General features: G+C 35.1%; 2 protein-coding genes across 3 annotated transcripts in view; both read left to right on the forward strand.

Moving 5' to 3' along the window:
• Positions 1-9,196, forward strand: part of LOC109211999 (carotenoid 9,10(9',10')-cleavage dioxygenase 1-like) — a 25,420-nt gene extending 16,224 nt beyond the window's left edge. For both annotated transcript variants that reach the window (XM_019375606.1, XM_019375615.1), the window contains 8 exons: positions 7,119-7,197; positions 7,312-7,393; positions 7,475-7,537; positions 7,637-7,775; positions 8,113-8,422; positions 8,505-8,563; positions 8,654-8,809; positions 8,920-9,196. In XM_019375606.1, coding sequence (XP_019231151.1) covers positions 7,119-7,197; positions 7,312-7,393; positions 7,475-7,537; positions 7,637-7,775; positions 8,113-8,422; positions 8,505-8,563; positions 8,654-8,809; positions 8,920-9,030 — 999 coding nt within the window. In that variant the 3' untranslated portion in view covers positions 9,031-9,196. The remainder of the gene's footprint in view (positions 1-7,118; positions 7,198-7,311; positions 7,394-7,474; positions 7,538-7,636; positions 7,776-8,112; positions 8,423-8,504; positions 8,564-8,653; positions 8,810-8,919) is intronic.
• On the forward strand, positions 11,753-15,577 carry LOC109223018 (carotenoid 9,10(9',10')-cleavage dioxygenase 1-like). The gene is made up of 12 exons (XM_019387282.1): positions 11,753-11,909; positions 12,004-12,144; positions 12,350-12,452; positions 12,904-13,166; positions 13,293-13,472; positions 13,599-13,677; positions 13,759-13,840; positions 13,964-14,026; positions 14,121-14,259; positions 14,361-14,649; positions 14,750-14,946; positions 15,163-15,577. The coding sequence occupies exons 1-12, from the start codon at positions 11,805-11,807 to the stop codon at positions 15,265-15,267; spliced, it is 1,746 nt and encodes a 581-aa protein (XP_019242827.1). The 5' UTR covers positions 11,753-11,804; the 3' UTR covers positions 15,268-15,577.

The following is a 16,784-nucleotide window of genomic DNA, read 5'->3' on the forward strand; positions in this document are numbered from 1 at the left end:
TTAAGGTTGAAATCATTAGAAGAAGAATAAAATAACCCAAAGTCAGTCGTACTTTTTAGGTACCAAGAAATTCTTCTAGTGACTTTCAAATGAGTGGAGAATAGGAGCTTCCGTGAAGCGGTTACTACTCCAACTGCAAAGAGTATATCTGGCCTGGTACAAGTCAAGTACCTCAAACTTCCCACAAGACTTTTGAAAAATGTGGGATCCACTTTTCTCCTTCATCAAACTTGGACAATTTTGTCCACTCTCCATCGGTGTGTTCGCGGGGTTGCATTCGAGCATGTTGAACTTCTTCAATATCTCTTTTGTATAGCTTTCTTGAGAGATAAAAATTCCATCCTCCATCTACTTCACTTCTAGGCCCAGGTAGTATGACATGAGCCCTACGTCTGTCATCTCAAACTCACAGGACATATCTTTCTTAAAAGCTTCAAACAAACTTGAGTTATTGCCCGTGAAAATAAGATCATCAACATAAAGACAAACAAGTAAGAAATCTCCATTAGTATGAACTTTAAGTTAAAGAGCATATTCATGGAGACAACTAGTAAACCCATTGTCTTGAAAGTACTTGTCGATGCAACTATTCCATGCTCGTGGGGCTTGCTTTAATCCATATAAAGCTTTCTTCAACCGCAACACTTTATCTTCATGGTTTTTGACCACAAAGCCTAATGGTTGTTCAACATAGACTTCTTCTTCAAGATAGCCATTCAAGAAGGCTGACTTGACATCTAGTTGATGGATCTTCCACTTCATTTGTGCCGCCAAAGAGATCAACAAACGAATCGTCTCCATGTGGGCAAAGGTGCATAGACTTCTTCATAGTTCAATGCCTTGCCTTTGCTTGTAGCCTTTAGCCACAAGTCGTGCCTTGTATTTCTCTACATCTCCATCTGCATTCTTCTTTATTTTGTATACCCATTTCACTCCAATTGCTCGATGACCCTTAGGAAGAGTTGTTAACTCCCAAGTGTTGTTCTTCTCTATTGACTCAATCTCCTCCTCCATGGCTTGTCTCCACTTTTTGTTTGTAAACAGCTTCATCAAAGTTCATTGGTTCACTGTGTCAGCAAAGAGACAACATAAAAAATCAAAATTAGTAACTTCTTCTGTGTCCTCATAGAGCTCTTGAATGCTCCTTGTCCTTTGCGGTTGTTCATTTGAAAACTTTATTGAGAAGAGGGAGATGCAACATTGGTTGGAGAAGGAGGTGGAGTTGTATCCTGCACAGGTTCCACGGTCTCTGGTTCTTCTTCATCACCAAAGTATGGAAGAAAATCATATGAAGTTTCTTCCTGAGCATCCCAATCCCATGCCAATTCTTCATCAAATTTAACATCGCGACTTACCCACCACCTTGGCCCGCTGCTTGGGTTGTATAACTTGTAGCCTTTTGAACTCGTATCATAGCCAACAAACACATAATTGACACTTTGATCGTCAAGCTTTGCTCTCCCTTGATGTGGCACATGAGCATAGGTTATGCTCCCAAAGATTCTCAAATGTTTGACACTTGGCTTTCTTCCACTCCATGCCTTCTTGAGGGGTTTGATCTCTAAACATTTCTTGTTGGAGACCTGTTGTTCAAATAAACTGCACAAGAAACAGCTTCGGCCAAAATTCCTTGGTGCATACTTTTAGCTTTCAACATACATCTAGCCATATTAAGAATCGTTTCGATTCTTTCTCTCTGCAACACCGATTTTGTTGGGTGAATAAGGTACGTTAGAGGGTGACGAATTCCATGAGACTGACAAAAGTCATTAAATTCGTTTGAATGAATTGCCTCCCTCTATCGGACCTTAAGAGGTTTTAATTTTATAGCCACTTTCTTTCTCCACAAGTACTTTGAAATTTTTAAAAAGCAGCAAAAGCTTCAGATTTTTGGTTCAAGAAATAAATCCAAGTCTTTCTACTAAAGTCATCAATGAAAAGAAGAAAGTATCTACTTTTACCAAAGAAGGTGGATTGATTGGTCCACACACATCAAGTGTGAACAAGCTGGAGCGGCTTGGTTGATCTTGACATAAGCTCCTTTGGAGAACTCCTCCTGCATGTTTTTCCAAGAAGACAAGCTTCACACAGTTGATTTGGATGGTTGATTGATGGTATCCCATGTACCATGTTCTTTTTCTCCCATTTGATTTGAGCGCTTCAAAAATTCAAGTGTCCAAATGCATGTGCCAACATTGATTCCATCTTGCACATTAGCCTTCAAACACTTTGCATCAATTGTTTTAAAGATTTAGAGAAAGAAAAAAAATATCTATTCTTTGCCAATATGTACTTTAGCAATTAGGATTCCACTTGAAATCTCTTAAGCCAAAGATGCATATTTTTCATGTGGATGTCATATTCTTTTTCAAGAAGTTTGGCCTAAACTCAAAATATTACTTTTTATTTTGGCACATAATAGACATCTTGAATTAGCTTGTGATCACCATTTTTACAGGAGATCAGAATCGTACTATCCCTTCGATTTGAATCTTTGAGGTATACTCCAAAAGGACACATTACCTCTCACCGTTTTTATGATCTCTACAAACTTTTCCTTTGCATCCACACATATGATTGCTTGCTCCATTGTCCAAGTACCACGAGCTGCAATCATCCCTGTGTTTCTTCCTTGAGTGCCAAGCATTAACGTTGACTCAGCTTCTTCTTTCTTGTCGTCAACAAGGTTAGCTTTCTCTTCAACATTGCTACGACATTTCCTAAGAGTAATGGCCAAATTTATGACAATTATAGCACTCAATTTTTGATTTGTCATACCTTTGTCCATTATTTTCTTTGGTAATAGCCATGTCCTCTTCCTCCTCTTTGTCCACGAGCACGACCTCTGAATGCTTGGTGGATTTTAACTTCATTGTGAAGTTGTTACCATTACTTCTTCCTCGTCCATGACCGCCACGGCCTCGTCCTCGGCCATTCCCTCGATAGTTTCTTTCACCTCCATAATCCTTAAAGGATGCCTGAGTTTTAAGAAGTTGCTCCAGTGGCACTTCTTGTTCTCCTTGATCTTTTCTTCATGAGCCTGTAAAGAACCCTCCATATTGCTCCAACATCATTGAGTCTAAATCTTTAAGACTCTTCAATAGCACACACCACAAAATCGAATTTAGGTGTTTAAGTGCGAAGGATCTTTTCTACCACACGGACATCTTTTATGTCTCCCCGTATCTTCTTAATTGATTCACAACTGCCTTCACTTTTGAACAATAATCGCGAAATGCATTCGATTCTTTCATTTTTAAAACTTCAAAACTGGGGGCCAAGAATGGCTTTCATACGTAGACAACCATTTCTCATAATTATCTTTTGTGAGACAGGGGTACGAAAAGACAGCGGACCATTGGTCGCCATGGCTCTGATACCACGTTGTTGGGAATAAAAAAATAATATTCCCACCCAGGAATAATATCCACGATAAATAATATTAACACAAGAGAGTAAACAACGACACCAAATATTTTAAATAGGATAAAATACAATACCCCAGCGGAGCATATTACCACTATAATATATACAACTTAGTAGTGTCAAGAGACTACTACAACTTCGAAAGAAATAACATCTCTTATTTTAAACACCTCACTACAATATTACTCCCACTCACTATTATCTCAAGACTACAATCTGTGGATTACTCTCTCTAACTCTCTGTTGCTTCTCTCGATTTGGTGTGTTTAAAACTGAAACAGGAACACTTCCTTTTATAGGCAAAGTTGCCGTCCAAATTAACCAATCAAAATCATTCTTTGCAATTTGCAGATTTGCAAATTGTCATCTTGTTACCGTCCATATCAACTGTTGCTTTGCAACTTGTTGCTAACTTTGTTTTGCTCTGTGCAACTTGTTGCAATTGCAGCTTGTTTGCCAACTTTCTCCTTTTCTTTACTTTATTAAATGGGTTTCTACAGAAAGCACCTGGCAGCGGAGGACTTGTTTATAATAGGTATTGATGCACAAAAGCCTTATTTTTGAACTTGGTGTTATTAGGTAACTTATCTCCCTATATATGTTTTATTTCTTCATCTTTAATTGGTTTAAATTGTTAAGAATCAAGATTTGAACAGGACCTATATTAAATCTTTGTTAACCCCCTTTCAGCTTTGATGGAAAGGAAATGGTTCACAAAGCGGATCTCATGTTCGATAGTGTTATGTTTGCATGAAATAGGAGTCACAGAAAGGTAAAATTATTTCTATTTTTAACTACTATGATAATTTTTTACTTATCTATAGCTAACTTGGTCCTATCTCAAACATGTAGATACAATGTGATCATGGATTTCCCACTAACTATTGGACATAAGTCGACTTGTTCTGGGGGCTCGTAAGTGTAAATGTTTTTTTCTTTTTACTGAGATTTACATTGATTTAATACAAACCTAGTTAAATTAATTACATCTGTATTATATTGTGATTTATTTAGGTTAATGAGATTTGAAAAAATGGGATACGCAAGAATTGGGTATAATGCCGCTATGGGGATGCCAATTCCATCAAATGGTTTGAGGTCGAACCTTGTTGTGTATTTCACATTCATTAACTGTTTCGAAGATAATGACGAGGTACTTAATAATTTTTTATCTTTGATTCAAGATGTTTACCTAGTCTAACTTATATATTCTCGATATAATTTTTTTACATATTCATGTTTAGCATCGAGCCGCTCGAGACAGAGGCATTACTTTCAAGTTTTTAGTCAATCAGGAGCCCGCCTGGAGAACAGAGGCATTTATTTTCAAGTTTTTAGAAATCAGGAGCACGCCTGGAGAACATAGGCGTTTATTCTCAAGGAAATAAACTGCACAAGAAACAGCTTCGGCCCAAAATTCCTTGGGCATACTTTTAGCTTTCAACATACATCTAGCCATATTAAGAATCGTTCGATTCTTTCTCTCTGCAACACCATTTTGTTGGGGTGAATAAGGTACCGTTAGAGGGTGACGAATTCCATGAGACTGACAAAAGTCATTAAATTCGTTTGAATGAATTCGCCTCCTCTATCGGACCTTAGAGGTTTAATTTTATAGCCACTTTCTTTCTCCACAAGTACTTTGAAATTTTTAAAAGCAGCAAAAGCTTCAGATTTTTGGTTCAAGAAATAAATCCAAGTCTTTCTACTAAAGTCATCAATGAAAAGAAGAAAGTATCTACTTTTACCAAAAGAAGGTGGATTGATTGGTCCACACACATCAGTGTGAACAAGCTGGAGCGGCTTGGTTGATCTTGACATAGCCTCCTTTGGAGAACTCCTCCTTGCATGTTTTCCTAGAAGACAAGCTTCACACAGTTGATTTGGATGGTTGATTGATGGTATCCCATGTACCATGTTCTTTTCTCCCATTGATTTGAGCGCTTCAAAATTCAAGTGTCCAAATCGCATGTGCCAACATGATTCATCTTGCACATTAGCCTTCAAACACTTTGCATCAATTGTTTTAAGATTTAGAGAAAATAATCTATTCTTTGCCATATGTACTTTAGCAATTAGGATTCCACTTGAATCTCTAAGCCAAAGATGCATATTTTTCATGTGGATGTCATATTCTTTTTCAAGAAGTTGGCCTAAACTCAAAATATTACTTTTTAATTTTGGCACATAATAGACATCTTGAATTAGCTTGTGATCACCATTTTTACAGGAGATCAGAATCGTACCTATCCCTTCGATTTGAATCTTTGAGGTATCTCCAAAGGACACATTACCTCTCACCGTTTTATTGATCTCTACAAACTTTTCTTTGCATCCACACATATGATTGCTTGCTCCATTGTCCAAGTACCACGAGCTGCAATCATCCCTGTGTTCTTCCTTGAGTGCCAGCATTAACGTTGACTCAGCTTCTTCTTTCTTGTCGTCAACAAGGTTAGCTTTCTCTTCAACATTGCTACGACATTCCTAAGAGTAATGGCCAAATTTATGACAATTATAGCACTCAATTTTTGATTTGTCATACCTTTGTCCATTATTTTCTTGGTAATAGCCATGTCCTCTTCCTCCTCTTTGTCCACGAGCACGACCTCTGAATGCTTGGTGGATTTTAACTTCATTGTTGAAGTTGTTACCATTACTTCTTCCTCGTCCATGACCGCCACGGCCTCGTCCTCGGCCATTCCCTCGATAGTTTCTTTCACCTCCATAATCCTTAAAGGATGCCTGAGTTTTAAGAAGTTGCTCCAGTGGCACTTCTTGTCTCCTCTTGATCTTTTCTTCATGAGCCTGTAAAGAACCCTCCAATTGCTCCACCATCATTGAGTCTAAATCTTTAGACTCTTCAATAGCACACACCACAAAATCGAATTTAGGTGTTTAAGTGCGAAGGATCTTTTCTACCACACGGACATCTTTTATGTCCTCCCCGTATCTTCTTAATTGATTCACAACTGCCTTCACTTTTGAACAATAATCCGAAATGCATTCGGATTCTTTCATTTTTAAAACTTCAAACTGGGGGCCAAGAATGGCTTTCATACGTAGACACCATTTCTCATAATTATCTTTTGTGAGACAGGGGTACTGAAAAGACAGCGGACCATTGGTCGCCATGGCTCTGATACCACGTTGTTGGGAATAAAAAAATAATATCCCACCCAGGAATAATATCCACGATAAATAATAATAACACAAGAGAGTAACAACGACACCAAATATTTTAATAGGATAAAATACAATACCCCAGCGGAGCAATATTACCACTATAATATTACAACTTAGTAGTGTCAAGAGACTACTACAACTTCGAAAGAAATAACACTCTTTATTTTAAACACCTCACTACAATATTACTCCCACTCACTATTTATCTCACAGACTACAATCTGTGGATTACTCTCTCTAACTCTCTGTTGCTTCTCTCGATTTGGTGTGTTTAAAACTGAAACGGAACACTTCCTTTTATAGGCAAAGTTGCCGTCCAAATTAACCAATCAAAATCATTCTTTGCAATTTGCAGATTTGCAAATTGTCATCTTGTTACCGTCCATATCAACTTGTTGCTTTGCAACTTGTTGCTAACTTTGTTTTGCTTCTGGTTGCAACTTGTTGCAATTGCAGCTTGTTGCCAACTTTCTCCTTTTCTTTACTTTATTAAATGGGTTCTACAGAAAGCACCTGGCACAGGAGGACTTGTTATAATAGGTATTGATGCACAAAAGCCTTATTTTGAACTTGGTGTTATTTCAGGTAACTTATCTCCCTATATATGTTTTATTTCTTCATCTTTAATTGGATTTAAATTGTTAAGAATCAAGATTTCGAACAAGGACCTATATTAAATCTTCGTTAACCCCCTTTCAGCTGATGGAAAGGAAATGGTTCACAAAGCGGATCTCATGTTCGATAGGTGTACAGTTTGCCATGAAATAGGAGTCACAGAAAGGTAAAATTATTTTCTATTTTTAACTTATATGATAATTTTTTACTTATCTATAGCTAACTTGGTCCTATCTCAAACATGTAGATACAATGTGATCATGGATTTCCCACTAACTATTGACATAAGTCGACTTGTTCTGGGAGGCTCGTAAGTGTAAATGTTTTTTTCTTTTTACTCGAGATTTACATTGATTTAATGACAAACCTAGTTAATTAATTACATCTGTATTATATTGTGATTATTTAGGTTAATGAGATTTGAAGAAAATGGATACGCAAGAATTGGTATAATGCCACGCTATGGGGATGCCAATTCCATCAAATGGTTTGAGGTCGAACCTTGTTGTGTATTTCACATCATTAACTGTTTCGAAGATAATGACGAGGTACTTAATATTTTTATCTTGATTCAAGATGTTTTACCTAGTCTAACTTATATATTCTCGATATAATTTTTTTACACTATCAGTTCACTTGAAAGTAGTTACTTACATATAAGCACCCACAAAAGCAACATTAGTAACCAGTGGCGGATCCAGGATATAATGTTTATGGGTTCCTGCAACGATTTCGAATAAATTTTCAATAGTAACTAGGTTCACATTTAAATATTTGTAGATATTCAATAAATTTTTAGAACACATTTACACAGTTTGAATAAAAGCTACTGGGTTCACGGGAACCCGTAGATTACATGTTTAATCGAAATGCTCATTTGCAAAGGTGGTGGTGAGAGCATGTAGAGCTCGTCAATCAGCTATACCAGGACCTAATTCTAGAGTCAACCATTTTGAGAAATGGTTAAGGGGAAGAAGTTCCAAAGATGACAGAATTGAATTCACCAAAGAATCAACTTTTCCTCGTGTTTGTGAATGGAGATTGAACATGAAAACTGGAGAGGTTAGAGTGAAGAAGAATCTATCTGGTGACGAGTTTGCAATGGAATTCCCATCGATCAATGAAAACTTCACTGGATTTAGAAATAAGTTTGCTTATCTACAAGTTGTTGAGTCAACTGAAATATCTGGCTCAGGTACAAATTTTGACAGCCTTGTTACTTTTCTTGGAAATAATTCGAGCTTTTCACTCATTAATTATATTTAAAAATTTAACAGGATTCACAAGATTTGGAGGACTAACCAAGCTTCATTTTGAAGAAAAAAGAATCCCTACGGTAGTTATTCATGTATACTATACTTTCATATACTAATTAATCTATTTCCGTGACCAAATTTTTTCACTTTTGGAATTGGGAAATATATAGGAGGAAGAAGATGAATTGGTTAAAGCTGAATATCACATGTTGCCCAACAACACCTTTTGTTCTGGAGCTTCCTTTGTTCCAAAACCTGGAGGAGTCGACGAGGACGATGGTTGGATTATCACATTTACGCATAATGAAAATGAAAATATTTCTCAAGTATGTAAGATTTTGGTTGACGCTCTTTTTTTCTTTATAAATATTTTGTGAAAATACAGTACTGGAATTGAAAGCTAATTAATCCACGCCTATTAATTTCTTTGTTGCAGGTTTATATAGTTGATGCAAAGAAATTTACGAATGAGCCAGTTGCCATAATCACATTACCAAGTAGGGTGCCATACGGATTTCATGGAGCTTTCATGCCATTAGAATCTTAGGGGTCGTTTGGTAGGGTGTATAAGAATAGTACATGTGCGAAATAAGGTGTATTAGTAATGCAGGGATTAATTATGCGGATATTATTTCTTATCTACTGTTTGGTGTGGTGTATTAAAAATTGTAACGCATTGCATAATTTTTAAGAAAAATGGTTATTTACAAAAATGCCCTACATATTCTCTAGCTTTAAGGGACTTTAAGGATAATTTTGTCTTTAACCATACTAATGCATGCAGTAATGGCCATTGTATTACTAATGCCATGGTTTTGTATGCATTACTTATACACAAGATAATACCAAGTATGATGTATAACTAATACAAGCATTAGTTATACACATGTTGAAAAAATGTACCAAACAAGGTATTAGTAATGCACAGAGCTAATGCTTGCATTATTTTTTCTAATACCTCCTACCAAACGACCCCTTAGTATTTATAACACTCAAAAGCTTGTCAGTATATGCTATCACTATTTTTATGATAGTATTTTACTCTTGTTTTTTCAAATCTGTTTTGGAAATACTTTTCTTGAGCTGGTCCCGTATTTTTCAAATTTGTTTTGGAAATTGTTTAACCAAAAATAGATTTTTCTGCCAAAGTCAATATTTAGAAGAAAACTGGTTACTGATAACCAAGATTAATTACTTCACCTTCCCAACAATTTTAGAAAGAATATATCAAAAAATGGAAATGATTAGCAAAGAAAAATAAGAAATGAACTGACAATCACTCCCCAAAATCAAGGCTTAAAATTTGAAGAGTAAATCAAAGAATAATGGTATGTATTTCAATGATAATCGTAACTTTTTCTTACAAATGGGATTTCTGTCCTTATATAGGAGCATATAATTATAACGTCACACTTAATTTGGGCTCACTAATGGCATTAATTGTATTGATTGCCCGTTACCATAGGTAACCGTAACTGGCACATTTATAACTAAAGATTCCTTGTAATTGCTCAGGTTCCCCTTCCTTACTTACTTCTGGTTCATGTCTCTTCCCTTCTTTGCGGCCTTCATTTATTTCGTTCATGTTTCTTCCTTGACAGCTGTCAGGCCTGGTTCTTTTCTCTATGTTATCCCGTGGGTGTTTCTCCCGTGCCTTTCCTGCATTCTTAATTACCTAATTGAGTGTGTCACTTGTTACTATATCGATGCTCCACATATCATGCCCCATCAGCTTACTGATAGTCCACGTGTCATATTTTTTTCCACCAATACAAAAATACTTTTTTGACCTGAGTTTCTATCAGAAACAGCTTCTCTATTTTATACAAGATAGGGCTAAAATCTGCGTACGCTCTACCCTCTCAAGGCCCCATTTGTAGGATTAGGCTTGGTATGTTGCTGACGTTGTATGGATTCCACGATTCATGAAGGTTTCAGCAATGAGTACAAGAACCATTTTTGCATGAAAAAAGATGCTAGTGTAATAAATTAATTGAAAGTCCACATAATTTTGTCTACAGCTAAGATGCTAAAGACGAATCTTCCCCTAGGTAGATGCTAGGGGAAGATCAATTAATTGAAAGTACACATATTTTTGTCTACAGCTAAGATGCTATTGAAGAATCTTCCCCTAGTTAGATGTTATGATTATAAATTGTAATTGTTGTACTAATTCTCCTTTATGTGATGTAATGGAACTTTTATTGACACTGTACCTCTTAAAGCATCTGGTGATGCATGTAAAATGCGATTAAGAAATTTAATATATATATGCAATTCCAATTATTGATGGGAATCTATTTTGGTATATACTGGTTGGTTTCGTTGGTAATTTTATTGTTTGGCTTTTAATTTCAATTATATAAACTATCTTTAATTAATATGCGTTTAATTTGGTTTCTAATTTATATAATCAGGTAACATTCAAATTCAATTTTCAATTTAAACTATTGATTAATATGTAAAATTTCCTCTTAAGAATCAGTTGTTTGAATTTATTTTTTCCAGAAAACAGTCACATCGCGGATATGAACTTTATAGTGTCAATTTTGGCTTGGACAGTAGCAAAACAGTCCTTTACCACTCGTATAAATGCATAGGCTAAATTCTTTTTTGGTCTTACATATGAATCCTAGCTATACTCCAGTCTCATGAAAGTTCAAAATTTTTGTTCCGATAAATTCATAATTACAATCACAATGCTAATTAGCCAAGAAGCACTTAATAATAGGAATATGCCACATCTGATACTGATTAATATATCCATCTTGAGAACCAGAAACCTCCAAACGGTGCAGTTGTCAGACGCTATATGTATCTGTAGTTGGATGGTCTTGTGTGCTTGACTAACAAATAAAAAGATTTTGAACAGTCACTTGATCATTAAACAAATTAATTAAAAAAAAATATTTTTTCGAAGGGTGTGGTGAAATGGATGAGATTCCACCATTCTTAATCAAATGTCCCCAATTTGAGTTCATGAGATAGAGAAACTCCTAATAGGGAGCACCTCCTCTTTAATAGCCCATACACAACATGAATCAGGATTAATCAGGTTAGTAAATTTCGGACACTAATGAATAGTGAATAAAAAAATACTTGACAGTCACTTGATAATTTTAAATTATGAGAAATGCCATTTTCCAAAGTTAAGTCATGCATAACGCCAACCAAAAGATGCTTCTATCTAAGGAATTGGATCCTCATTGTTTAGGCCTGTCTCCTTCAAACTATAAATAACCTCTCATTTATGCCAAAAAGTTAAGACGGCAAATTATTTTTTAACAGTATAACTAAGAGGCAGTGATAGAGAAGGGGAGGATGACTTTTTGTAGTTACACATTTCAAGTAAATTGCTCTTATCAAAGGCCTTCTATTCCAAGTAAAGTTCAGGACGTGAAAGTCTCAATCTCATCTGCTTTGAACGTAAACTTCCCTCTAGTCATTGTGCAAATTTTTTGCTATATATCATTCTTCAAAAGAAAATCTTATATTGCTTGGTTTTGAATTGATGAAACAGCCATTATCAAGGGACTTGGTGCATTTTCCAATTGTTGCTGCGGACATTCCAAAAGCTATCAAGGAGACTTCTTTCAAATTATTAGATGCCTTTGTGGACTTAGTATTTGAATTTGTTGATCAGCCATTACTCCCTTCTCAGGTATGTCCATTAATTAGTTACCAGACTCAGTTCTTTAAAAAACGAGCGTCTATCGGAAATAGTCTCTCCACCTTCACAAGGTAGGGGTAAGGCTGCGTACACACTGCCCTACCCAAACTTTTGTGGAATTAAACCGAGTCTGTTGTTGTTGGTTCTTGAAAATTAGCTACTTGTTTCTGCTCACTTATGTAATTAATTTTGATAGAGTAATTTTGCACCAGTGGAAGAGATTGGAGAAGCTGTCCTAGTTACTACAGTGGAAGGAAAAATTCCAGATGATTTTCCGGAGGGAGTTTACATAAGAAATGGTCAGTATTAATTCTTACATTTTCACCTCCTGTCCTTCTCTTAATTTTCATTTTTCCTTTTCCGTGATAAGAAATTTGTGATCAATACATTAAAATTAACGATATATGCATAAAGTGTTTGATTTCAACATAGTCGTTGTTCCATGTATCTAAAATTCTATAAGCTGGAAACTGCATACTCGCCTTCTGTCTCATTTGGTGGCGACAGCTCTGCAAGAAAACAAATTAGACTTGGTTAGAGTGGTTTGTTAAACATGCATACTGGTTTTACTTGTTGTCTTCTGCTAAATTTGACCAATGTTTGGTTCGTTCGAGGCCAACTCATACGAACAACAACAAGTACATCAAAGTTTATAACATGCTCGTCAAAAGCAAATTTTGATAATTTTAGTTGTTAAAAAAAAAAACGCTTTTGCTAGGTTCTTGTAAACTTAAATAACTCCCTTTGCAGGCTCAAATCCTCTGTTTGGAGGACTCAAATCGACCAAGTCGATATTTGGGAAATCAAGCCATGTTTGGATTGAAGGGGAAGGAATGCTTCATGCTTTGTACTTCACAAAAGAAAAAGGAAGAGGAACTTGGAATATATTCTACAATAACAAACACGTCCGAACTGACACTTTCAAAATGGAAAAAGATGGAAAGAAACCAGGTTTTCTTCCAGCTATTGAAGGAGATTCTCCTGCCATTTTAGTGGCTTACATTTTGAATGGGGTATGATACTATTCGAATAAATATTAGTAGTATCTGAGATAGTAGTATTGTATCTTAGGAACAAGAAATGAGGTGGATTGATATGATGTATGAATCTCAGTATTGTTTGTTTTGCGCGCATTGCAGTTGAGATTTGGCATGGAAAACAAATATCTAAGCAATACAAATATTTTTGAGCACTCAAAGAAATACTACTCTATTGCTGAAAATCATATGCCTCAAGAGATAGACATAAGTTCCCTTGAAACTCTGGGCAATTGGAATATCGATGGAGCTTGGGATCGACCATTCACTAGCCATCCAAAGGTAATTAAGTTCTAAAAAATTCTCAGTGTGTGCGCCTCTGTGCAAGAGTACTGTTCAACATCTTAAACTCAGTTTTTATCAATTTATTTAGGATTCTTTAATTGATAGCCTTCTTGTTTAATGCAGAAAGCCCCTGGAACTGGTGAACTTGTTATAATGGGGATATATCCAAGAAAACCTTATTTTGAGCTAGGAGTCATTTCAGGCATGTTGCATGCAATATTTCCTTTTAAACTTGTGTAGAAATTTGGTAACAATTTGTTAATTAGTGTAATCCTACTTTCAGCTGATGGCAAGAAAATGGTTCACAAAGTAGATCTCAAATTCAATAGGTGTAGCCTTTGCCATGAAATAGGAGTTACACAAAAGTAATCTCCCTTTTTTCTTCTCTTTTTCTTTTTCCTTCAAATCCCAGCTTTAGAGAAAGTTTTAAACCTATGATATTATTAAGTTGATGTCTTTGCTAATTCTGTATTACTGATTATCCATAGGTACAATGTGATCATGGATTTTCCGTTAACCATTGATATAAATCGACTCTTTATGGGAGACTCGTGAGTACTTTAGTTCATCTGGTTCTATTAATGATGTTGCAAACTAATGAAATCATTTTGATTAGTATATCTTGCTATATCTTCTGGTTTATAGATTGATAAAGTATGACAAAGATGGATATGCGCGGATTGGAGTAATGCCTCGCTATGGTGATGCTAATTCTGTTAAATGGTTTGAGGTTCAACCCTGCTGCGTACTTCACCTAGTAAATTGTTTTGAAGACAATGATGAGGTAATTTTACTTCTGTTTATAACTAAACTTAGTTCAACATCTTATATATGAGTGATTGACCAATATAACTTTATATGTGATTCCATTTTGTTCGGTAAAAGGTGGTAGTAAGGGCATGCAGAGCTAGTGAATCGGTATTACCAAGACAACAAAGTTTCAAAGGTTCTAAAGAGATAAGTTCCGCAGAAAACAACAATGAATATTCAGATGAACCATTCTTTGTTCATGTTTGTGAATGGAGACTAAACATGAGAACAGGAGAGGTAAAGGAGAAAAATGCCACAACTGAGTTCTCTATGGAATTCCCTATGATCAATGAGAAGTTCGTCGGTTTAAGAAACAAATTTGGTTATCTACAAGTGGTAGATTTAGAAGCTAGCTCTATTTCAGGTAACTATCATTTGCAGTTGACACCCTTCTGAATTTCTTCTCTTTTTTTGTTTTTGGTTGCTAACGACTATGTAAATTGATATTTTGAAACTTTAATCAGAAGGATTGGCTAAATATGGAGGGCTTGCCAAACTTCATTTTCAAGAATATGAGGAATTGGTTGAAGTTGAGTATCATATGTTCCCAAAGGGCACTTTTTGCAGTGGAGCAACCTTTGTTCCAAAAACTCAAGGCACTGATGAGGATGATGGTTGGGTTGTGACATTCACACACAATGAAACTACAAATGTATCTCAAGTGAGTTATCATAACTATAGCTAAATATAAGGCAGCCCGGTACACAAATCATCCCTCATTCATGCAGGATTAAGGGAAGTGCCATACCCTAAGTGGTGTGACGCAGACAGCCTACCATAACGATATAATCTTTCCAAAATGTTATGTAGGCTATTAAATTTGGTACTTTGCAAGTGAAAGTCAATACTAATTTAAGGTACATAATATTTCATGCAGGTCTATGTAGTTGATGCAAAGAGTTTTGCAACACAGCCTGTTGCCATAATCACATTATCAAGTAGAGTGCCCTATGGATTTCATGGAGCTTTCATGCCTTTGTAACTCAATGTTATTTACAGTATCAGGAGGTCCAGGAGATGGTGGAATTAACTACTATGTGATACTAACAAAAATAGCTTATAGCACATACCATTTAAACGAGCTATTTGTGTACATGATGCTCTGATCATTTTTTTTTTTTTACCAATTTTTTTTGGTCGAAAATGGAAAATTTTATTCTTACCAAGTTTATATCTCCGCAAATGAGTTGATGTATATAAGAGGCTGTATAACTATATGGGGTCGTTTGTTTTAGGAGTACTACTCGTGTAAAAATCGTAACATAAAAAATGTTAAATAATAATAATATAGGAAGGGATATTTGGGTCATAGACTAGCCATGTTGGAATGGAATTATAATATAGTAATCTATATTTATATTTATATCTATATCTATCTATCTATACTTCTATATATCTATTTTTCTATCTATATATATCTATTCTATCTATATTTATTATAAAAGCACGAATAATTTAGGCTAAATGTTGAACGACTAAAATATTCTTGAAACATTGATCGACTTTTATAACCTTAAATATTTGTATAATTTAAGGATATAATTGTAAATCATCTAAGGGTAAAATTCTTTTCCTATTTAAATTGCATATACAACAAGCAAAAATAAAAAAGTGTGAAGGTGGAATAGTACTCCAATTCAAATTAATTTTGGATTCATCTTCCCGCACCAATTCGCTGCTACCCTCCTCTCCCATATTTTACAACCAAAAGAAAACACCAAGAAATAAAGAAAACCCAATACTCTTTCTCTCTATGCAAAGTTTTTTGCCTACTTCTTGGACAACATATACTTCGTATCTTCTTCTTTTTGGACGCGAATACTTTGTTCAGTTATGTTTTTCCCAATTTGTGTGGGATTTAGATTTATTAATTATACAAAGATAATAGATTCTTGGAACGTTAAAGTCGCAATGTCATAGTTTGCTTCAAATCCTAATTATCAGTTTATCATCATTTCATCCAAATTTAAATATTTTTAAAGGGTTAAAGAGTTGATCAATATCTCAATATAATTATACTTGATTTTTAATCATATGAATCACTCATATATAAGAATCTAAATTAAAAAAATACTCCTCAGATGGTACCATTATAATAAGAAAGAGATACACACATAAATAAATTAAAGTTGTGTTCTTAGTACCTAACTAAGAGAAGATGAGAGGAATAGTACGAGCAACTAGATTGTTGTTATATAATCATTTAAAATGAGACCGCACCTTTGATGAGTATAATAATTTCTTTTCCTTTATAATTTATGCGGGACTTTGGTGTACCAATAAGCTATCGCGCGTGCCTTTCTCATCAGAGCTTGACTTTTCAAGCCAAAAAATGACTGGTATTTTTAAAACTATATTTAGTAAATATTTTCAATACGTTTTATATTTGTAATAGCAATAAATAAATGATATGATCGATCAAATCCCTAATGTTAGATTATTTGTCATGACATATTTTTCAAATGGGCAAGAAGAATAAAGGAATATATACCAAGACAT

Source organism: Nicotiana attenuata, chromosome 2 (genome assembly GCF_001879085.1).
Source record: "Nicotiana attenuata strain UT chromosome 2, NIATTr2, whole genome shotgun sequence".
NCBI lineage: Eukaryota > Viridiplantae > Streptophyta > Magnoliopsida > Solanales > Solanaceae > Nicotiana > Nicotiana attenuata.

Coding starts and splice junctions, on each gene's coding strand:
- LOC109223018 (XM_019387282.1), top strand. CDS start 11,805: ATGACTTTTTGTAGTTACACATTTCAAGTAAATTGCTCTTATCAAAGG. Junction 12,453..12,903: donor GGGAGTTTACATAAGAAATG/GTCAGTATTAAT, acceptor CTCCCTTTGCAG/GCTCAAATCCTCTGTTTGGA. Junction 14,650..14,749: donor AGAAGCTAGCTCTATTTCAG/GTAACTATCATT, acceptor AACTTTAATCAG/AAGGATTGGCTAAATATGGA.